This window comes from Erpetoichthys calabaricus, chromosome 12, assembly GCF_900747795.2.
Source record: "Erpetoichthys calabaricus chromosome 12, fErpCal1.3, whole genome shotgun sequence".
Taxonomy (NCBI): Eukaryota; Metazoa; Chordata; class Cladistia; order Polypteriformes; family Polypteridae; genus Erpetoichthys; species Erpetoichthys calabaricus.
Genome location: NC_041405.2, coordinates 109,362,598 through 109,387,078, shown reverse-complemented (window position 1 = coordinate 109,387,078; position 24,481 = coordinate 109,362,598). Strand labels below are relative to the sequence as shown.

Below are 24,481 nucleotides of genomic sequence, written 5' to 3'. Positions count from 1 at the left end.
CTCTGCATTGCATTCTTGATTTTGATCCAGGGTCACAGCATATTGTTTAGCATCTTCCATGAAACAGCAGTCCATCCTTGTGGCAGATCATTCCATGCTATTTTTTTATATTCTAATATAAAAAAACATAAAAATGCAAACATTTTCAAAGTACAATAATCTGCAGCTTGAGACAAACAATATATTTTTATTACCTGCAGTGTTATTGAGATCCACATATACTGTAGGCAAACAAACAAATGATTTCACTCATTCTGTTCACAATTTGTAGTATGCAAGACCCTAAGACCTAAGGATCATTTTGAAGCTGCTGGCAGTCTATTCAAAAACTATACTAATGACGACTTTTCATTTTTGACACTTCTCTTTTAAAAGCTATCAGGGATGATTCTGCTTCTTATCAAAACATGTCATCTTCTCCCAGAGGGACCATTGCGTGCTGAGATTAGCCTGTTCATTGTTAGGGGAGCTTTCTCAAACTTTGATCAAAGAAAAGAAAGCACGTGAAGAGGCTTGTTCCAAACTCTGATGCCCTTTGGTAAGACGATTCCACTTACAGTGCTGAGGTGGAAAGAATCATTTTAGCTGGGATTCAGACATGCTTTTTGAGACATGTTCAAAGTTGCTAAGACACAACAGGACAAGCACAACTGTCTGCTGAAAGCAAAAGTGCTTTGTATTGGACTTTACAAATACGGAGCTACTTAGTTGTTCAAAAAAGACTGCTTACTGGGTAGACAATTATCCTGTGTTTATTTCACAATGAGGGAACAACAAGGGAATACAATCAATTATTCATACTTCCTCTAATTACTCTATTTATATTATCAAGTCTTTAAATGTTATACACATTTCTTTAACTACAAGCTTTGAGATATTAAATGGAAAAAAAATGTTTGTTTTTGTAAATCTGGAAAATAATGAAATAATACTCTATATAAGTTGAAAATTTAAAAATGAATGTAAATGAGTAAGTGCTTATATTGAGTTTAAATGCCTATCCTGTTACATCCCTCCAACTTCTGAATCCATTGTTTTCCATTTCAGGGTTACAAGGAAACTTCAGCCAATGTCAGCAACACTAAGTGTAAGGCAATATTTTCCATCACATCCAACACTCATTTACATATCCATGGGGCTAATTATTGTCACCAGTCTCCCTAACACAAAAGTGTTTGAACTCTGGGAGGAGGCATAGAGAGATTGTGGAAATCAAAACACTGCACTCTCCTCACTACTTGATTTTTTTTAAATCATCAAGTTTTGACTGATCACTTTAGGCTAAATTGTGTGGCAAAGTTTTTAGGCAAACTATTGAAAGGGATGCAGACATTGCCTTGGTCAAAGTCAAGTGATTGACAATCAGGTTTAAGGGATCTTTGAATTCCAGGTCAATAACATTCTTGAATACTAGAAAATTCTACAGTAGAAGATTTTCAACTATACATTTTCTTGCGAGGTCTCCTTTATCTTCTATGATAGTCGTGATACTGCATTAATTGTGCCACCATCTTATGACTATCATGTCATGGGTCATATGGCACTTGTATCAAATGTATTTTCATAACAACTAGATAAATAAAATTTCAGCACTAAAGTACACCGTAAACACAAAATGGCAGTGGCCATAAAATTGAGAACACAACAGGAGGCACCCATAAATGGCAGACATCACCTGAATTATGATAACAAACATAAATAAACAAATAAAACAAAACAAGAATATTATCCATTTAATCCTGACATTTCTATGTTGTTCCTATATGTTTCTTTTTTCATAAATATATATATAATAAACACAAATATGTGGCGGGCGACCGGGTCCCATGCCAGGCCGGGATGCCCCTTCTACTTATGTTCCGGGGGAGTAGCCATGGGCTCCTCAGTACCTCCCCCGGGATGCTTGGTGGCAGCCTCCTTGGCTGACGATGGTGCCTCAGTTTCCCACAGGGTTCCATGGGAGATGGAGTTCTCCCCAACCCTGTGGGGATCTGGGGTGGCCTCCAGGGGGTGCTGCATGGATCCCGGAGCCAGTCTGGACAACTCTACAGCCCTGCCCGGAAGTGCAATCAGGAACAGGTGATCAAGCACCTGGAGCACTTCTGGGTGGGCTATAGAAAGGACCAGCAACCACCACTCAGGGCCAGAATCGGGGGGAAGAAGACGAGGTTGCCTGGGAGGAGTGGTGGTGCCAGAAAAGGGTTGTGATTTGTGTTGTACTTAGTACTTGGGACTGTGTTATGGTTGGGGGTTCACAGGAAAGACCTGCCCTCCAGCTGAAGAAAGAAATAAAGTCTCTGTTTTTACACGTGCCTCTATGTAAGTCTGTGCCAGGTCAGGCGCTATACGGCATCCTTGATTTCTGAATTCAATATGAATACAATATATATATAATTTTTTTTAAACCTTACTTTACCTGAACTGGATGGATGGCAATTGGCATCATTATATATTGCAATTGTGAATTCTTGGTGTCTCAGGAAAGAGGGAGGAAGTATGAAAATTTTTACACTGTTGGAATGTTTTAATTTATTTTTAAAACATTGCTCCTATGCTATAAGATTATTTATAAGATTTTTAAATTGAAAATGAATCATTACAATGGTTCTCAACAATATAGTCATCTATAGACAAGATCAGTTTGGCCTAATTTCCAAAGTATTAGATTTTCAACCAAAAGGCTTTTAAGTAAAATAATACCAGTGCTTCAGTATGTTACAATAAGCAAGTTGGTTCATGTTTCAGTGATTGCAGCATTAAAGTGCTTGTCTCTTTAAGTTTTATTTTACTGCTCCTATAAAGCACTTTGGTATGATGGTCGCCATCAGCGCTGACGCATACTTGCATGCAGAAGGAAATACATTTAAAAATGGTGCTGAATTACTTTATTTGCAGTAAGGGTGCTTCTACCATGACTGGAAAGCTTTCTTCTCTGTCCAGTGACCTATATTTAAATAGGGTTTTCCTTGCATTCTATTAAGATGTGAAAATGTTATTGAATGTGAAAGATTGCTAATTTTCCTCAAGATCAAAGCATTTATTCAGTTGGATTTGCTTCTAGAATCTATTACCTGTTCTGCTTCCCCCAAATCATGGTGCTTTTCTGTTGAGTACACAGAAAGAACATGCGTGTTCTGCATTGTGAGATGTATATTTTATAGCAAAGATAACTGGTTTCCAGCTTATTGAGAATATCCTGTTTAGCATTTACATATTCATTTCCATTTGTAGAATAACTACAATGAGTAGTTTAGCAGCAGATCCTGTTTGTATACGTGGTGACTTGATCACTAAGGAAATGATACCTTTTATGCATGATGATATCTCAGATCCCTTTAGTCTTACATATCCTGATAAGAGGACCAGCTGAGGAGAAAGTGCATGTTTAATTTATTAGGCAGCCAGTCTGGTGTATTGGTTAAGGCTTTGGACTTCCACCACTGAGGTTGTGGGTTCAAAATCTGCAACTAACACCATGTGACCATGAGCAAGTCACTTCACCTGCCTGTGCTCCAACTGGAAAAACAACACAAATGTAATGAATTGTTCAAATGTTGTAAGTCTCCTTCGATAAACGCATCATTTAAATAAAAAATTATTTAATTTCAGGATTACTGCTGCTATAGTTCATTTCTCTTGTCTCCATATGTTATGAGACAAATAATGTTCCCGTAATTAAAATATACAAAAAAATGTTCCCATAAAGCATTAATACAGTATGAAAATGATCAATTATTTTAAAAATATTCTGACTCTGATTTAAGTACCTCATAAATGCACAATTTAATACGAATATACTGTACAAATTAACAGTTCAACAAGAAAACACACATTGAACCTTTTTTCTATTCACAGAAGCAATTACCCCTACAAAATCAGTTGATGTAAATACAGGTTACCTTAGGACATTATTTATGTAATGTTGTTGACACAGTATGTGATTTCAAGAATAGAGTACTTTTTGGCCTAAGAAAAAAGCAATCGGTTTCAGATTTCTGTTACTGTAGACATTCCTGTTTAAAATATACTGTACATCCATAACCTAATGACAAACTCAGAAATGAATTGGTCTTTGTTAGTGATTGCTTATGTACACAAACATAATCTGCATACAATGAGCAGTATAATGTGTCAATTATAAATAAAACTATAAACCAATCTATTATCACAACTACCAACAGCAGCACAAATTAGTTTGAAGCCAGAATACAATGTAAACCCCAAGACAGTGCAATGTTGACACTTTAAGCTGAGCCTGAAAAAATCTTTGCGTTCCATCTAAATGTGAAACATTGAATGAAGAAAGCTCTGCTAGGTGAGTATTAGCATGCTGTGTTTCAAAGTAGTTAAATGTGGAAATCACAAGTAAAAAGGGCAAAAGACAATATTCTGCAGTGTGATCAGTGAAGATGAGCCCTCACAAAAAGACTGAAGGAGTATGGGTTAACATCACAAAACTGAAGAACAGATCACCAAGAGTTACATGCCATTGATTGATACCTATGACAGCACAAATAAACATTTTTAACAGTAGTAAGCTTGGTAGTGTACAAGATCACAGAGTGGTAGCACAAAAATGTTAACAGATAAAAATGAGATTAAAACGTAAGTCTCATTCCTTAACTACTGTAAAAACGTTCTCTTGCTACAGTGTTAAGGAGCACTTTGAAATTAAGATAGAAGGGTGCAAGTTCTGAATATTCAAAGCTTTTCTATAGTCTTCTTTGAATACGTTGTACTTTTGAATTTGATCTGGGGCTTCACAGCCAAGTTCTGTATTTTCTTATTGACTTTAGGCTTTTATTGCAAGAAAATATGACTTCTTAGATTAAGCCAGTATTTCTAAACCTTTAAGTATTTGCGACCCGAGCTTTCATAACAGTTTTAATCGCGCCCCCCCTAATGTTTTTTTGAAAGGAGCCCACTAATACCAATTTGTTCTTTTTTTAATTAATGATACAGTATATCATAGATGTATATTTTATTATACCTGCTTAACTTTTATCAACATTTATCTAACTCTATATTTATTTTTCTAGTATCAGAATGATAGTTTAAGTTAATTTGTTTTGGTTTCAACAGATGTATTTTTCATATTTTTGATTCTTGTTTTCTTTTTTTCACATCTTCGCGCCCCCCTTTTTGTTACTTCGCACCCCCTTTTAGGGTGGCCCACCCCACAGTTTGAGAACCACTGGATTAAGCATTCCTCCTTGAGCTAAAGATGAGTAACTCTGAAACTGTGCAGGACATTTCTGAGTAGACTGCTCTTTTGTTAAGTTAGCTGAATGCTTTTGTTTTTTGTTTTTTTTAATATGTTGGATAAACATCATTTTATCTGTTATGACTGTGTGAAGTAATGACTATGGAACTACACGGAAATACCTGTGTGGGATATTTATATGTTAAGATAAGGATCATGTATACAGTGTTATGCTTTTAGCAATGACAAATCAAAATATTTTGAAAATATGTAAGTTGATAAATTTACCCAAATTTACCAATTGTACATTTTAAAAGTGCAAATACAATTTAAACTTGAAAATATCACACTAATAAAAGTTAAAAAAAAAGTTTTAAGTAGCTATAATTCACAAAAGAATCCATAATTCAGATACTTTCCAGTACCATTTAATAATAGGTGGTCAATATTAAGCTGAATATATTTATAGTGGGAGCTATAAAGTATTTAAATACCTGCCCCTCTTGTTCTGAACCAAACAGGCTCTTCTGTGACCGAATTTCATCTGACTTAAATAAATGTGTGCAGTTTGTGTGGATCATCGTTAACAGCACCTTTTTATGTGGAACTGGAAAAACCCGCAAACACGTTAACCATGAAGGCACTTTTCTTTTCACAGCAGTAAAATGCTACTCTTTGCCCCAATGTATAGATAAGCATACATTTAAATGCAGAAAATCTGTTGCTTTAAAACGACAAAGAGGTACAGTGGTACTTGGAAAGACTAATCAAGGTTAGCTATGATAAGGCACATGACACTGCTCAGTGAGGAGTTTATTGATAATTGTGTCATTTGAAGGCAGGACACAAAATACATGCTTCATAAAACTGGTGTTTAGTAGATTTCAGTTGTTTGAATACTTAGATTTTTGCTTTACTAGTACAGTTTTGTTTCACATGAGCACTGGATAGTAGATACACTCTGATATGCAGTGAACTGTTTAATATGGAATACTTTTAGTTGTAACAACTGGCTTTTGCATGTTTTAATTGATTCTTCCTTGAATGACTGGCGAAAACTATCTTGATTTGCAGGATGGAAATGTGCACATACTATATATTCAAGTTCGTAAAGGTTTGTTTACCATTTTCCTTCACGCTCATGTGTAGGCTTGAACTACTCACAGACTTAATGTACACCTTCTATGCACTTCTTTCTAACTCAAATGACAACAGAAAATGGATGGATAAGATATGGGTTGCGCAAACTATTACGATTAGCAAGCTTCGCTCATTTGTTTGTGTTTAACTCTGTACTTTGCTCGACATGTGACTTGTATGTCTGTAATAAAATGCAGTACAGCACAATAAAAAGACACCAACTGTGAACTTAATGAAGAAGTAGAGGCATCATCTCTGTGAAAGTGATCTGTTGTGCAACTCTTCACCAGTTACAAGGGCAAATGAGTACTGTGCTGATTGATAACCACAACCTCCAGACCAAAAACATTGTAATTTAATAGGTGAAATGAGCATGTTATGAATTTATTTAATATTAAAAGAAAGCTTTAATATTTGCTTTGCTTTGCTTTCTCGATACAAACTCTAGGTAGGGAGGGTTTTATAAATATAAATATATTGCTCCAAAAAATGAAGGGAACACTTACAAGTCTATTAAGCTCCAGGGTTATCAGTCTGTCCAGTTAGAAAGCATAAGCGATGGTGAATCGTCTTCTGGTATCTCTTCCATGCTCTTGAGACTGTGCTGGGAGACACAGCAAACCTTCTTGCAATGGCACATATGGATGTGCCACCCTGGAGGAGCTGGACTACCTGTGCAACCTCAAGGGGCTGCAGGTACTGCCTCATGCTACTAGAAGTGAAAAGGACACTAGCAAAAAGCAAAACTAGAGACAAATCAGTCAGGAAGGATTAGGAGAGAGCAATTGTCTGTGGCCACCACCTGTAAAACTATTCCATTTTTGCAGGGTGTCTTGCTGTTGTCTCTCCAGTGTACTTGTTGTCACTTTCATTTGCACCAATGCAGGTGAAGTTGATTCAGAATTGCTTATGATTAATATCCCTGATGCTTAATTGACTTGCTGTTAGAATATGATGATTAAATGTTCCCTTAATATTTTTATATCACTTGTTTTAAATTAACTTTCTTTCAAAGTTTGCCTGTCTTTATATTAAACTGCTCTTTACAGAATTCAATAAATACAGACATATGAAATGGTAGTTGTGTGCCCCAGAGAAAACCAAGACTCATGGAGCTTCCAGTTTTTTGTCATATTAAATTTTTTTTTTGACCTGGGCTTGAATTCAGTTTCTTGACCAGTTTCATTCGGTGTGGAGTTTAAACATTCTTCTCAGGGCCTTTTATTCTGCATAAAGGCATTGTGGTTTCCTTTGACATGCCAAAAACATAATATTTACAGTAACTGGAGACTGTAAGTTGCCCCAGAGCTAATGGTGTATGTGTCAGTTTCTGTGGTGTGCTCCCTGTGCCACCATGATAGATCATGGGTCCATGAAACCCTGTAATGGAAAAAAGTCTTGAAAAATCAATAAATTAATAAGCAATTTCTAAATGACATTTCTTAATCCTTCCATTATCAAACCTGATTACCAGAGTTCACACAGCTGTGGGCTACAATATATGCTGGGATTCCAGTCCAACACAGGTTACACTTATATATGGCATTCAGAAGCACCAGTTAAGCTAACACATGTATTTGAAATGTGGAAGGAAAACTGAAGTACCCAGCAAAAAACAATGCAGATCTCCAGAAATCTATCTGAGCTGGAGCTAAGACAGAGTAGTACTGACTACTGCTCCTCAAGGAAACCTGGTTACATTTCTTTCTGTGTTCCATTTTTAATGTGATGTGTCTTCATTGTGTACTCAATTATGTCCTGAAGTAAATGCTTTACCACAACTTTATCTGTCCCGCGCAAAGTATTATTAGCATGATACTTTAGAATAAAAATAATGAATTATTGTTATCACTAAGATATGATTGCTACAAGTCTAATTTGAAATATTCTTATACTACTTTTATTTTTGTAAATGGGTAATTTTTTCAAATGAAAAACACTCTTTTTTGAATTTAATATTTTCCTTGTTTGGCTAAAGGGCCTTATTCTGACTTACTCTAACAATTATGTCCTTTAAAAGTAACATTCTAATAATTGATGCTTTTAAGAAATAAAAACAGTAATGAAGGGAATTACTATAGTAATTAATAAAGAGAGCAAGAAACATAATTACTAAGCTATTTTTAACCAGCCTTACTGATAGGAAAGTATGAAATCTAAACACCTTACATGCACTGCAGCAGGAGTGTAAATACACTAACCATAATTATTCAAACTGTGTTAATCTAGTATGATAAGCATACTTTAATATAATTTAATGTGTTTATCTGGAAACCTGACTACCAAAGATTAGCAGTTAGGCATGATTTTACTGGTTAAATAAATAAGATGTCATAGCAACAGGCGAGATTAAAATAAAGAAAGTGAGTCAATCTCATGGTCAAAACACTTTCTAGACTTATTTTTGAGTTAATATTACCAAATTTCAAATCATACTGTTCAGGACGAGCCAGTTAGCTTATCTGGATGTTCAAAAATCAAGATGTGCTAAAGTGTTTGCATAAATCATTTCTGTTCAGTATCAAATGTGCTATACTGATGTTACTGGCAATATCTTTAAGTGGCATGAGTGAAATCTTAGCATACTGTAAAATTTCTTTAGAAAAGTATTCTGTCTGCCTATATATGTAAACCAATCTGACAAACTTTGATTATGGAATTACTTTACCGAGTGTCATGTCACTATGAGGCTGTCAGTGGGTACCATATATCACATGTTTGTGCATTTTAATTGTGTGAGACTTATCATTGTCATTCCTTTTGTCTGGTCTGTCAGAATAAAGGCAGAAATTGACTAGTATCATTCCAAGTACTATATGTCAGACAGAAACAGTAGTATCTCTGAACTATCTCATTACATTATTTTTTTGTGGTTTTTGATTTCTTTTGTTTACCCTCCAGATATATGAGTTATTAAAAACTGTCTGCTGTTAAAATATATATACATATACAGTGTATGTATATATATATATATATTGCAGAATAGAAAAAAGCTAATTCAGAAATCCTGGTACCACCATACAATGGCTGTCTAAGAAAACCTACTGAGATGCTGATAACCAAAATTGAAAAAAAAAATACATATAGTTCATTCCAATTTCCATCATTTGTAATTAAAAGGGATTTTTGGAATATATTACTTTTCTGATAAGAGTGCCTCCCCAGTAAGCATTCTCCATAAAAAGAGTCTAAGGAATTTAACCTGCTAAAAATATTCTTTAATTTATACATTATATTAAAAATTACAGTTTTAACTGCTTGATATCTCACTAAGTGACAGTTAAACATCTGTAGTTACAGCTTGTGCATATCACAGGGGCTTATATCATTACCTCTTAAACTCTTTATCTGATATTGTCTCTATGTTGAGGAATTTGAGTGGGTTTACTGTAAATGCCAGAATCCTAAAACTGTCCTACAATTTGCTAGATTTCCATATAAGCCATTACGTCTTTTTATTACCTCACCAACCCCCAAGTACCAAACGTGTACTGTGCTTAGTAGAAAGACAATTCAATATTATATTTATAAAATGCCATATAGCCTGTCAGATCTATGGTTACAGAGAAATGGCGAGCCAATTAGGTGGCACAAAAACCATACTGGTTAATGTAAGGAAGATCATGTGACCAACCAAAACTTTGTTTACAGTTCATCACTTATGTTCATTTATAGCTAAGCTAACGAATTGTGGCTTTACAAATGTAAAGGTCTATTGAAAATGATTTGTAAACAACTGTAAGAACTAAGTTTAAAATGGATGATGAAGATGATATACATTAATTGAGTATATAAAACATGTCATTAGCTTACGGTGCTTAAGCCTAATCTTAACTCAGTAGCAGTTAACCACTTTCATAACTTATATTCTGAATCTGGAAAATCAGTTCAAGCTGAGTCACTAGCAGGTCACGGACTGCAGTTATTCTCAACCTTAACCTGATCTTTTCTTTTAAGATGTTATCCCACAAAACCAAATGTAGAATTATTCAATTAAAAATATTAGGGTTTTTGTGATGTGAAGATATACATATAACTTCAGAGGATGGTGTGTTCTCAATTTTTCAAACGCAAGACTGAAATTAGGTCAAGTTTTTCTATGGAGCCTAGTTACATTTCTTTCTCTGTTCCATTTTTAACATGTCTATCTTCATTATGTACTACAAATTAAAAATAATGAACTATTACTTCATTACTAAAATATGATTATCAAATGTGTATTTAAAATATTCTTATCCTTTTATTTTCATAAATGGATTATTTGTTTGTACCCCCATCAAACAAAAGACATTTTTTTAAATTTGATATATACCTTATTCAGCTTAAAAATCTTTACTCGTATTTTAGAAATATTAGTTTATTATTTGGACTAGTGAAGAACCTTTTTTAATCAAGATCAATTGCTATCTAATTTTCAGGTCAAAAAATTTTCCCATCTAATAGAATTTGTAGGATTACAGCCAAATGCTGACTGAAAATCTTTCTATTTATATCCTTAGAACTGTCGAATCTGTCATTTTCCTAATTAACTCATAACTAACAATTAAGGCTGAGCAGTTTAAAAAGTCTACAGTATATTTTTTAGAGACCATGTATTCATAACATATAATGCAGGGTTCAGTTAGAATAATTATGTACTAAATGTAGTTTAATTTACATATTTATGGAGTACAGTGAAATTCTTACTTGCATGTCTGACCGAAGTGCGAACCATTGTCAGTCGTTGGTACTGTGATTAACAAGAAGGCATTAAAGTGCATAATTTTATTTGAATTAATTGAAAACACATATCAGCTTACCTAAGGTGCTGTTTACTCTAGTTGTTTACACTTAAAAACTTTGAGAAAAAAAAGAAATAAGAAAAACTCCAGTATGTTTAGCAAATATCACTTCATTTTGTATTTTTGCTTCTGAAGTAAGGATGGAAAAATATGTTCCATTCTGTTGTATAAAGGAAAGGTATGAGGTGAAGTTTTGCTTTACACGACATCTCTTTGCTTTATTTTATCATATATTTGAATGCTTCATTTATGCTGTTAAATATGCTGTATTTTAGATTTTAAAGTAGCACTCCACTGAAGTCATTTCCTTTATTCTCTCTACAGACTCGATCAGAGTTGGATAAATACCTCCATAATACAACAGCATCCTTGGTATCTGCTATCCCGGATAAGAAGTACAGACGAGAAAGTGCCTCAGTTGTAGATGAATATTTTTCTACAGAGAAAACAGCTCCATACAGCGTTAATATTAATGTGATCCTTCCCAACACTACACATTTACGTACTGGCCTCTACCGGCCCACTAAAACCTTCCAACAGATGAAGTCAGAACCCGAGGCTTTTCCCCAAGCTACATCATCCAGTTCTTCAGCAATGCAGACTCTCCCAGACTTCACCTCAGTGTTCAGCATGCCACAGAATATCAGTAACATTTTCATCAAGCAGGAAAATCTAACTGATGAACTTCAGATTGGGCCACAGCAACCCCAGGTCTATCAGCTGCCCATCAGTTCGAATGATGTAACAATGCCTATGACTACTAGCCAATCAAACAGCAGTAACACCATGCACACACTAAACTGTGTTACCATGACCAGTGGCACTGGAATCAAGCACTTTCACACTCCAGTGAGGACCCAGGGTGGTTTTGTACCTCCAGGCCAGTTCTACCAAGCCCCATCACTAAGTTTACCTCCTTCCCCACCAAACTCCCAACCTGGGAGCCCTGAAAACCAGCCAGAGCTCATCAACACTATGTCTCCACCTCCTCCTTATGAAGCCACACTGGGTCTCAAACTGATGCATGGACAACCCCATCTTAACATTCATCCTGGAATGATTAGCAGCATCACACATGCAAGCATACCACGCTACAACAGACGCAATAACCCTGAGTTGGAGAAAAGAAGGATTCATCACTGTGACTTTCCAGGTAGGTAAAGAATACAAAATCCTGTTGCAAGTAGGATTTGTGTTGTGAACTGTATTTGCTGTCATCATTATTCTAGAATAGCAGAATGGATAACTGTTGGATGTAGGAGGGCTATACTTTTTTATTCACTGTTATTTTATGATACAGTTTATCTGTCTGCCCATGTTGAATATGTACTTTCTCAATGTGAGGCATTTTGTGCAGGTCTTCCTGTGTTAGAAATTGGGAGGCATTTTGTCTATCAGTCTATACTTCCATAATAACAAAGTAATAACATGTTTTCTGAAAGGTTTACAAATTTTAAAAAAATCAAAAACAGAAATTTTTCATTCATGTAACTTTTCAGATCTTTAATTAAATTCTTAGTAGAAGCCCCTTTGGCAGAAATAATAGCTTTGGTCTTTTTGGTAAAAGTTTTTACAAGCTTTGAATACCTGGATATGGGCAGTTTATCCAAAGTCTGGGCATTAGCTGGGCTGCTCAAGGGCAGTCATAGACTTGTCCCAAAGCCTTGGCTGTATGCTTCGGGTCATTGACCTGCAGAAAGGTGAACTTTCACCCCAGCCTGAAGCATGAACTCTGTAGCAGGTTTTCTTCAAGGACCTCTCTGTGTTTAGCTGCATTCCTCCTTCCCTAAATTTTGACTAGTATCTCTTTCCCCTGTCAGTGAGTTGCACCCCCACAGTCACCACCATGCTTTATGGTATAAGGAAGGTGATCAGCACTGCCCGGTATTCGCCAGACAAAATGCTCAAGTTCAAGTTTTGTCTCATCAGACCTGAAAATCCATGCAGTAGTTAGCCACTCTACTATAAACACGTTCTTTGATGGAGTGCTGAAGCTCTGTTAAAATGACCTTTGGGTTCTTGGTCACCAACCTTACCAAGGCCCTTCTTGCCTAGTTGCTTTATTTGGCCAGATATCGAACTCTAGGAAGAGTTCTGTTGGTTCCAGAATTCAGTTTCACACTAATTTGAAACCACTGTGTTTCTGGGTGCATTGAAAGCTTTAGAAAAGGTTTTATACCCTTACCCTGATCTGTGTCCCCTTACCCTGATCTGTGTCTCACCGCAGTTTGATTGTGGAGGTCTACAGTGGGGGCTTTGAACAGCATGGCTTGGTTATTGTCCTGACATCCAATGTGAATTGTGGGACATTATATGCACAGGTGTGTGCCTTTCAAAACTACTGTATATCCAATCCATTCAGATTCTCACAGGTGGACTCCAGTCCAGTCAAGTTCTATATATATTTCAAAGATGCCAAGTAGGATGCTCCTGACCACAATTTGGAGCGCCACAGCAAAGGATCTGAATATTAACTGTTAATAAATTTGAAAATCTTTCTGAAAAATATTTTCACTTTCTAATTATTGAGTGTATAGTGATGTGCCAAAATGGCAAATTCAGCCATTTAAAATTAAATCTACAACACAATAAAATGTGCAGAAAGTGAAGGGGTCTGATTACTTTCTGAATCCACTTTATATAATAAAATCTAATTAATGGCAATGCTAAGAGCACTGATGCAATTCCACATATTATGTGGGTGTCTTTTATTATTTAAAGTAGGTTAAATAAATGTAGCCATAACTGACAATAGTCTATATTGCTCAAAAATATCCTAACACCTTAACATAAAAGATTATGGGTATGTAAACATTTACCAGTTTGTATGCTAGTTATACTTAAATGTCAAATTATTTCCAGCCTTACCTTTTTAGCACTGTGGTTTCCAGTAAACTTTTTTTAATATGTATAATACCGCTCAGTACTTTTTTTACATTTCAGTATTACCTTTCACTCCACTATCACATTTTGAAATGCTTGAAATGTGTAGAACATGGAAGTTAATTCACTATAGTTAGATTTTCTTTATTTTCTAAATATCTGTTTCCCAATAATAATGTCGATGTTTTTATTCAATTCAACTAAGTTTAAAGGAGACTACTTTAGTTTAGTTTATTTATAAAACATTTAAAACAACCAATATTCACCAAAGTTCTGTACATTAAAATAAATAAGCTAGAAAGAGTTACATTCTAAGACATGATAAGGTTAAACAAAAGACATAAAACATAAATCACAATAAAGATATTAAAGGAACCAATTCTAATTAAAAGCCAAAAAGAAAAGATGTGTTTTTAGCTTAGATTTAAAAATGGCCACATTTGTTGCAGACCTGACATAAGCAGATACATTGTTCCAAAGCCTAGGAGTGGCTGTTTCAAACGCATGCCCACTTTTAAACTTTAGTTGAGTCCCTTGCACTACTAAGAGCGTCTGGTCAGAGACTTAAGTTGTCAAGATGAAACAGAAAAGTGTAAAATATTGGAAAGACAGAAAGGTGCTTATCCATTTAGGTACAGCACAAACAATAACACCTTAAAATGAACCAATTAACGGAAGCCAATGAAGGGAGGCTAATATAGGAGAAATATAGTCGCACTTACGTGCACCCATCAAAAGTCTAGCAGCATCATTTTGGACCAGTTATAGATGACAAAGAGATTACTGGGTAACTCCAGTGAATGAATTACAGTAGCCTAAAGCAAGCTGCACATCTTGAAGATACAGTGTTCGCCTTGATGTTTTTAGAGATGGTGTAACACCATTAAAGCTTGTACACAGGGGCGAAACCTTGGAACACATTCCCTTCCATTATATGAGACGCTTAGGCAGAAAAACTGAGACTGAAGTTGAGACTTAATAAAATAGTATGTCTTTAGACTGGCAAGCATGGGGAGTCAAGTTAGTACTGGGAAACCAGTATACAATACACTAGAAAGCTTCCTCTTTCACATGGTACAGCAGCACCAGCTAGTTATATGTTTTTTTTTCTTTACATTATGATTATGTGTAGCATTTATAGTATTGTATAGGAAAATTCAGTTCAACTGTGTGAATATTCACAACCATCCAAGGTAGTAGGAGGTTGAGAGTTAAGTTATTCTGGTCTCCTGGACATAAATGTTTGCTGGAAGTAGCTTATCTCCAAGTATTTAAGGTGATAATGATGAATCAGGTCCAAGATTAATCAAATAATAGATGAAACTCGTCCTGCGGTGGGTTGGCACCCTGCCCAGGATTGTTTCCTGCCTTGTGCCCTGTGTTGGCTGGGATTGGCTCCAGCAGACCCCCGTGACCCTGTGTTCGGATTCAGCGGGTTGGAAAGAGGGTGGATGGATAGATGAAACTCATTTGTGGTGAAACACCCGGGGAAGCCCCAAGATGATGCTATTGTAAGATTGGGACAAATGTTATCTTAAACCTTTGTTAGTCATGGCCAGTCCTACTTCATATGAATTGTCTCTCTCACACCTTTTGCTCTAAGCAAACATGGAGCTTGAGTACTTATCAACAACTGCAGCAGAAAACACAACATCGTGCAACATGTGCTTTTGTATATTGTAGTGAAATGCCTTTTTATATTACCCTAACAGCAAAGAAAAGATCCAAAGAATGAAAAATATATTAGAATACTTATTTATTAGAGTATAGTTGCCCCAGAATAAGGAAGTGCAGAAAGTAACAACCAAAACAAGCAAAAACCAACCGCTGTTTGAACCACAGGGTGTGATCACTGACTCTCAGAAAGAATGGCAAGCATTGCCATACTCTCTCTTTCCAGATCTCTGTCCACACTGTCCCCTGACAGTTAATTGTCCCAACTGGCCTCTCATAAGCCTAAAACACCACTAGATTGGACTGACCAAGGGATACTTCTGAGGCATTCAATGCAACTAAGACAGGATTCTGGTGGCTGTGTTATTAGAACACTCACTGACAGTCCTATGTATTCACACTCCAGAAACCCCTTTTTTATATCTCCGAGTGTGTACCCTCCATAATATGTGTCCAGATTTCAGTAGTTCTAAATGGGAACGCTTTGTTGCCTCCTTTTGGTGTGGATGAATTGTACTGGCAGTCACTATAACCCCTTCTCTCACTTAAGTGTAATGGGCGCAACATTTAAACAAACAGCACGCAACATCCCTTGGTGGTCCCCATTCATCCTCGCTAGTGTGTACAGTAGTTCTCAAGTCCCCAGAGTGCTTCCTTCTGTTAAGCCTATCCTATATTGTATCTCACTGAACTTGGACTTCCAGCACATTTGAACAGACAACTACAAAATACACACATACTGTATCTATATAAGTAGACCAAAATAAAACAATAAATTTAATGCCCTGTATTCTTATTCATTGTCCACCGATGTGGCAATTGGCAAAATATTAATTAATGCAACGGATTATATAAGACAATGCAAAAAAGATAAAATGTGACCTACATTGTGTTTATGCTAAATAAGAACTAGGATATAATCAGAATAATACAGTAACTTGACGCAAAAAATATTTATCATTGCATTACACAGTCATAGCATTTACACAATATAAAGGCTCTTATCTGCATTTAAACTCTGTGTGAACAGAGTCCACCTTCCCTGCATTTTAATCTGTGCATGTATGCTTTCCTTTAGACAATGGGTGACTGAAAGTTAATTTTCAATAATCTGTGAAACTGACATGTTGTTCTGTTCTGCAGGCTGCACCAAGGTTTACACCAAAAGCTCCCATTTGAAGGCACATCAAAGGACACACACTGGTAAGATGAAACCAATGTTACACCATAACAGTGATTGTCGCTCTGATTATTGCTTCCTTAATGGCAGTGAGCAGTTGGGTGTGCTTTTTCTTCTTTTTTGTCTTAGAATTCTTATTTCTTTCTCAGTGGTTTTGACTGATGGTAGTTTTATTTTAGATGTGGTGGACATTTTGAAAGGTATTAGAAAGTTGTGTTGATGATACTGTATCTTAATGAACATAAAGGTGGAATGTGTTGCATTATTTACAGTTATGTGATTACTGATGTATTCTGTAGCATTAAGGTTTATGTTAGATGTTCTTGTTTTAAAAGTAACACTTAAAAACAGTACAGGCATCTATTGTAATAAAACAAGAAAATAAAATCCTAAACTAACAGAGTGACGTTAGGCATTATAATACTCTACAAGTTGTTTGAACTTTGCATGCATGCCTACACATGTCCATGGATAACGTGTCAATTCAATGTACATTTTTAACTTGGAGGACAACTGTAATGTTTGAGCCAACAGGAACGTATTGTACCTGTTGTTGATTAATAAAGAAATACACTCTATCCATGGGAAAGAAATTTATCAGTACTGTAGCTAAAAAAGAGTACCTTCAGACAAGACTTGGCTGGTGTTTAGTGGCTTATTACAATAAAATATTCTGAAAGTGTTTTTCTATGAATAGGACAGCGGTAATACTTGGAATGAATACAAGTGAAAATGTAAGAGAATGTCTCTCCTCTTGAAAGGGCTGCTTCTTGCTTTTCGGCTGTAGAAATAACAGCAATAAATTAGTTAAATGTGGCACAGTGGTTAGCACTGCTTCTTCATAGCTTCAAATATCTGGATTCAAGTCCAAGTACACTGTTTCACTTTGTGTTGTTTGCATAGGTGTTCTGTCAGAGTGCTGATGTCTCCTTTTATACACCAAAGACTTATAACAGGTTGATTTCGTCTATGCATTATAACATTATGAGTTAACCTAATTAAACAATCCAATAAGACTTATGTCCAGTCGTTGGTTGATTTGTGTTTGGAAAGGGAGGTTTGGACTAAACAATTTAACACAATAAATGGAGACATGGATTTTTTTTGTTTAATTTGTATCTCTTAATTCATTTAATAAATATTTCCATATACTGTACATATTGGTATATCAGTGACTTGCTTACCTATGGAATTGCTTCTGCAGAACTGCGTAAGTCAAGCAGAGTGAGTATAATTAGGAACATGTACACTATAAATGTTTGAACTTTTTCTATCCACCTAGTAACAGCATTTCTCATAAATTACTACAATATAGACACATACTAATTAGTTTAAAAACTGGCAGAGTTTAAGTTAGATTTTCTGACTATGATTTGTGCGTCATCTACGTATCTTTCTCGACATATTTTTGTCTATATGGCTTTCCCTTTTCTTTATTACTCTAGTCTGCATACTTCTAATAGTGTGTCTTGGATATTAGTCCAGAGTATAGGAAACCAGTATGTTACAATTCTTGTACAGAAAAGGTTAGTAGCAGACAGAAGAAGCCCTTTTGAACCCAGTGGTTTGAGTGTACTGACACAAGACACAGGAGCCTCATGCAGGAGAAACATGCACAAGGCATACTGTTACAGGAGAGGTGGAATGGTTGACCCCAGAAGAAAACTCAGTCCTTCTCTTAAGATTATGATCTGAGTTTGTATCTTAAAGAGCAAGAGTAGCAGCTCTGAGAAGGGGCACTCAGCTTGGGAAATGAGTTCCATTGCAGTACACATTGTAAACAACTAATCGCAGTGGTTGACTGTCGGGTTTAGTTGGTTTTGTGCTTTATACTGCTGCTAGTGAGTGTTTGTATTTGTTACGTCTTTTATTATAGCAAATGATGAGAGTCTATGAAAAGTTATCTGGGTTGTATGTAGATCCAGTAAAGGGGTTGGGTTTTCTGTGGGCAGAGGCAGGTGAAGTTATACTGCACAACTGTAAAGTTTCTGGTTGAGGAGGATTTAATTTGGATCCAACTATTGTTTATACACATTTTGTTTCAGTCCACAAAAAGAACGATAACTTTCCTGGTATTTTTAAACTTGAATATAGGACCATATTAATATATGTATTCATTATTCATTCATCCAGTTCAGGCTGACAGGAGCCAATCCTGGGAGCAACAAATGGAAGATGTAAACCAAACCTGGAAAGAACCTTGGTTCATCACAACACTCATTCACTCTCACACCTGCACTCGCTCATACATGGCCAATTTAGAGCCACCAGGTAACCTAAAGCAAGGACATTGTGCAAGAAAATTGGATTACGTAGTAAAATACCAATGTAGATACAGGGAAAAAGTATAAACTGTGCACAAAGATAGCTCTGATGTTCCAAGACAACAACACCAATCACTGTGTCACACTGCATTTGGCATGCAATTTTATTATTGGTAGTATTTTTGCTGCCATATCTTCCCCATTATTCAGCCATTTTGATATCTGTACAAGTTAAGTAAGGGTTCCTAGAAAATGTTATTTGTGACATACTGCATATGTTTGAGATCAGGTGTATTTATAAATACTGAAGCAAACCACAGAAAGAGTAAAGTAAAGTAAAAATGAAAGTGTTTCTAGTCATTTTGCACTTTTGATGCTCTCTGCCCTTTTGTACAATGATCATGCTATATCAGTACAACTTCACATCTCAAGCAGGTTAAATAATTTCCACAAATGGTCAGTCTGTTTCTGTGCAGAAAACCAAAAAGTCTAGTAACAATGAAGTGAATTAATTAGTATAGGGTGAATAGAAAACCTCAGGTCACGGTGAACTTGACAATAACCTAGAAAAATATTACTGTATGAGAATATTTCTAAGACAATAATCATTTTTCTGCCAAGTACAGGAGTTGAATGCTGCTGCAAGTAATAGTCCAAGGTGGCCAGATGTTTGATGTGGTGATTTCTCTCAGTCTGTTTTGGCTTTTGGTAATGGTTTGGCTCCTTCCTTTTTGGCTTCTCTTTGGATTTATCTGTAAAATGATCAGTTTCATAAATCTATTTGAGTTCAAATTGCTTAAATGTCTTTGTATACTATATATAGATCTATACTGTTTATGGTAATGGATGGCACACCTGGACTGGCATTTCAGCCAGGCTTGTACAAGGATCCTTACCTGGCCAGCAGGCCAGTATAATGGAAGGACTAGGGGTTATAAACACTATTAAGTATCCTCTCTCCCATATGCTCAATGGCAGCCCCCTTGGCATTCTAGAGCCTGATGGGTTCCATGTGGGCCCCCAGGGGGAGCTGAGGGGATTAACAATCCCTACTTTGTGGGATTTCCAAGTGACCCGGAGCTACTTCCATCGGACATTTGCCTTAGCACTGGAAGTACTCCCAGGTCAATGATAAAAGGAACCATCTTGCCACATCCGGGCGAGTTGGAGTCAGGTGGACGTGGACAATGCTTGCCTGGTGGAATGGAAGGAGAAAAAGGAAAGAAAGGGATTGTGTTGTCATTGTTGCAGTCTTTTTACAAGGTATTTGATATAAATAAACCTTTTTCTTTTAACGGAACTGGTGCCTGTGAAGCTGTGTCTGAGGTTTGGGGTGCTGCAACACCCCTACCAGTCATAATATATATTTATATATTTTATATAATGTACTATTTTTGAGATATCCCCTACATTATTTCATTGAATGTTTATTTATTAATTTTACTGAAGAAAACAGTAAAAATGAATCTTCTGAAAAAAATAAACAACATCCATCCATTATCCAACCCGCTATATCGTAACTACAGGGTCACGGGGTCTGCTGGAGCCAATCCCAGCCAACATAGGGCACAAGGCAGGAAACAAACCCCGGACAGGGCGCCAGCCCGCCACAGGGCACACACACAAACACTAGGGACAATTTGGCGGATCGCCAATGCACCTAACCTGCATGTCTTTGGACTGTGGGAGGAAACCGGAGCGCCCAGAGGAAACCCACGCAGACACGGAGAGAACATTCAAACTCCACGCAGGGAGGACCCAGGAAGCAAACCTGGGTCTCCTAACTGCGAGGCAGCAGCGCTGCCGCTGCGCCACCATGCTGCCCCAATAAACAACATAGATAGCTATATTATCTTGAAAGGATGACTGACTGGCGAAGAGCAACACAAAGATGTCACAAAGAACATATCCAGACAAAAGTTAAAACCACACGCTAGTGGAATACCATGGCAAAACAGATGCACATTCATGATGTCAAAGAAGTGAAAGCTCCAAAGGGTACCATAGTGAGAGATAGATAAAGAGGTGCCCTGGGAGGAACCTAAGGAGACGCTGGAGAGCAGACTACCCAGTTTTCACCTAAGGTGTCTTACCAAAGTGAACGAAAGAAAGGGGGTGGAGGGCTTTTCAGTGACTATATTTTTATTGACATTTTGCAAGTGAAATGCAATATTTACAGAAATTAAAATTCATTAATAAAGCCTAAACTGTAAACAAGTTAAATGTAGATAAAAAGACAATTAAAATGAGAAAGAGAGAGGCCAAATAGCTTAGAGATCAGAATCTGTTGTCACAAAGAGTAGACAGCTTAGGATCCCCCTTGGAGACCTGGTTCTTTTAAGGCTTTACCAGTTACAGGTATGCAGGGTCACATGGCGCTGCTGGAGGGAGTTCTATCATAGGATCACTGAAACAAGAGTAGTGTTTAGTTTAACAGCCTTAGCTGCATTGAGCCCTGAGTCAGGAGGAGTTTGGGTGACAGGCAAACTGGTGGGGTAATAGAAACCAGTGATCTAGACAGGAGACAAAGACAGAAAATAAAAACAGAAAGTGTTTTTGCAAATGTTTGAGTGGTAGCAATGCCACTTCACCAGATATACAAAAGCAAAGAAGAATAGATGTTGGCTCTACCAACCAGTTTTACATTAATTTTTCCTTTGAGTTTGTTCTTTTGTTTAGTTATGCTTTGTGTGATTTAAATAATAAACGCTCTTATTTTTCATAAATTTCCGTTTCCTAGGCATTAGTCCGGATGTTGATATTTTCAAATTAAGTAAGTTTATTTAAATATATAAAGTAACTGGCCTCCATTTATTGCTTAGTTTTTGTGAGAAGAAACATTCATGGGGCACTCCTGTTGATATAGTACCTGAATTATGAAAGTCTATAGGGCTAATAGTAATAAATTTTATTTTTATAATGCCTTTCCCATGCAAGATCCTCTTCAAAGTTCTTTCTCTTTTTTATTCTTTCTATTTCTCATTCTCAGTTGGGTCCATCCTTTCAGTTGATTCCTGGCTCTTTGATATCTTGGTAGAATATGCGGGGAACCCTTTTAAGTGCTACTGTAGGGACATTTCTTTAAATTGTGCTTTGTTACTGGTGGATCAAACAGTAATAACAGTGAGACTTCTGGTCAGTGGTCCTACCCTATTTTTATCTCCATTAAATTTTTCTTATAAGCCTCAACAAGCACTCAGATACCCCCTAATCCATTTCAGGCAGCTCTCTCAGTAGCCCTTGGTTGCATGGCTTGAACCAACGCTAGGCAGAGTGCCAGTCTGTTTCAAGGCACAGTCACGTACACCCACTTTGACTCCTACAGGGCCAATTTAGAGATATCACTTAACCTCAGGGACACATCGTTTGGATGCAGAAGGAATCTGTGTCTCTTCTCTTCAGCATTTTTATTGAATTTTACATATTTTCCCTGCATTTTAAAAACTCCAAACTATTTTAAACAAAACTTTATAAATAATTGATGTATTTTATATTTTTACTTATTAGAGGAGTGGCTGTCCTGAATTCCCTCTGGTTTCCTCATGATAAAATCCCTAGGGCTATATCTTGTATAAAGAATTTTTTTAAATGGAGTTAACAAGCATGAAATCTAGGGAATGTGTAGAAGATCATAAATAAATAATAGTTATAATGATAATAATAGGAGTCACAGGCATTTCTGGAGATGCTTCTTTGGTGTTGAATGTATAGTACACTTAAAGTGGCTTACTTCTATCTAACTAAAATCACAATCCCACATTGATCTTTACCTTGTTGACTCCCTAATTTATGTAACGTTAGTTTAACTCAGATGTTAATGTCATCCTCAGCCAACATGAATGTTAGACTCTCAAAAAAAGTAATGTCAAAATCTTCTATCCACTAAATGTCTACCTTTTAATATTTGTTAAATCTCTCTCTCATGTGTGACTGTACAAGTATCCATCTTCAAAAGTAGTGTGGTATGGTTCTATCTGACATCACTGTTAATGTTTCTGTCTGACCTGACACAGTTAGCATAAAAAGAGTTTGAGTGAACTGGAATACTTTAGCTATCTTTCAAAATATGAAACAAAATTCTGGTAATGTTGTGCATTACCTATATTTACACAGCTCTAGTGTAGTAAGAATTATTAATGCATTTGAAATCAGCTAAGCTGCCACTTCCTATTTGCTTGGTCAATTAAAGGGCGTATGATAATAAGAAGTAACTGTGTAAGTATGGCTCCTAACTTAAATAAATATTACTATTTGAAAGAGAGGGGAAGTGTAAACTTCACACAGACAGTGGTGGGGTAGGAAATTAAGTTAATGTCCATAGATCTTTGAGGCAGTAACTTTAACTGCTGTGCTGGTGTTTGTCACACTATAGAATAGTTTACAACAACACCGTTTACTTATATAGCACTATAGTTTATATGTGTCTTAGCTGTTGTTGGCAAGTATATCGTTACCAGGAAATGAATAAGATATCCTTTAATGTGAGAAACTAAAAACACTCTACACAGACATTAACAAGGCTGCCATTTAAAACCAGGCCACTGGAGCTGTGAAGCACCGTCAGTGCGCAGTCCAATATATATTTAAATTACAAAGATTATGAAAGCCTGATAAACATATTCTGTTTTGTCTGGCTAAATTATTGACAGCTTAGCTGGGTTAAACAGCAAAAGACGTTGTGGCTACCAATGACTGTAGCTGAAAAGACCCAGACTAGACAACAGTCTGTGACACATTTTGGAAAGAACAGCGCCTGTTAAATTGGTAAAATCAAAAAAATTCCCTTGCTCCTACCCCCATCCTCCTTACTTGCTCATTCTAGACGCAAAAGCTATATTTGAAATGCTTAAGGGATTACCTTGAAATGCTGAGCTTTGCATTGTCTGAGGTTTTTTTTTTTGTTACATGTTCTAAGCTGCAATCAGTGAGAGACAACTTCTCTCAGTCACTTTGCTCAGTTTATATTTTAGTCTGGCTGCAGCAACTGAGCAAAATACAGAGGTGTTTTTATTGTCCTTGCATTGGTCTATCTGAAAGACTTGAGACTAAAAACATACTTCCCAAATCCAATTTGGCTTACTTAAAATGGCATACATATCTACTTTGTTTAGAAGCCTTTGGTATGAGAATGCTATTCCAGCACCATTTGGTACAAGGTGGAAACAAATCCAGCAAAGGGCTGCAGTCCATTGCAGAGAAGCCATTTCATTATGAGCCATCAACCTTGGGCAGGGAATCTGTCCTTCACAGATCATCCTCATACACAGATGTATAGTCACAATTTAGAGTTGTAAATTAGCCTAACAAACTAGTGTTTTGGGAAAAAAATGGATACATGTAGAGCATGCACTTGCCA

At 36.4% G+C, this 24,481-nt stretch overlaps 1 protein-coding gene across 1 annotated transcript in view; it reads left to right on the top strand.

Annotated features, from left to right (window-relative positions):
- Positions 1-24,481, top strand: part of klf5l (Kruppel-like factor 5 like) — a 71,954-nt gene that overhangs the window by 33,359 nt on the left and 14,114 nt on the right. The window contains exons 2-3 of the mRNA XM_028815995.2: positions 11,449-12,277; positions 16,825-16,884. Of these exons, the coding sequence (XP_028671828.1) occupies positions 11,449-12,277; positions 16,825-16,884 (889 nt within the window). The remainder of the gene's footprint in view (positions 1-11,448; positions 12,278-16,824; positions 16,885-24,481) is intronic.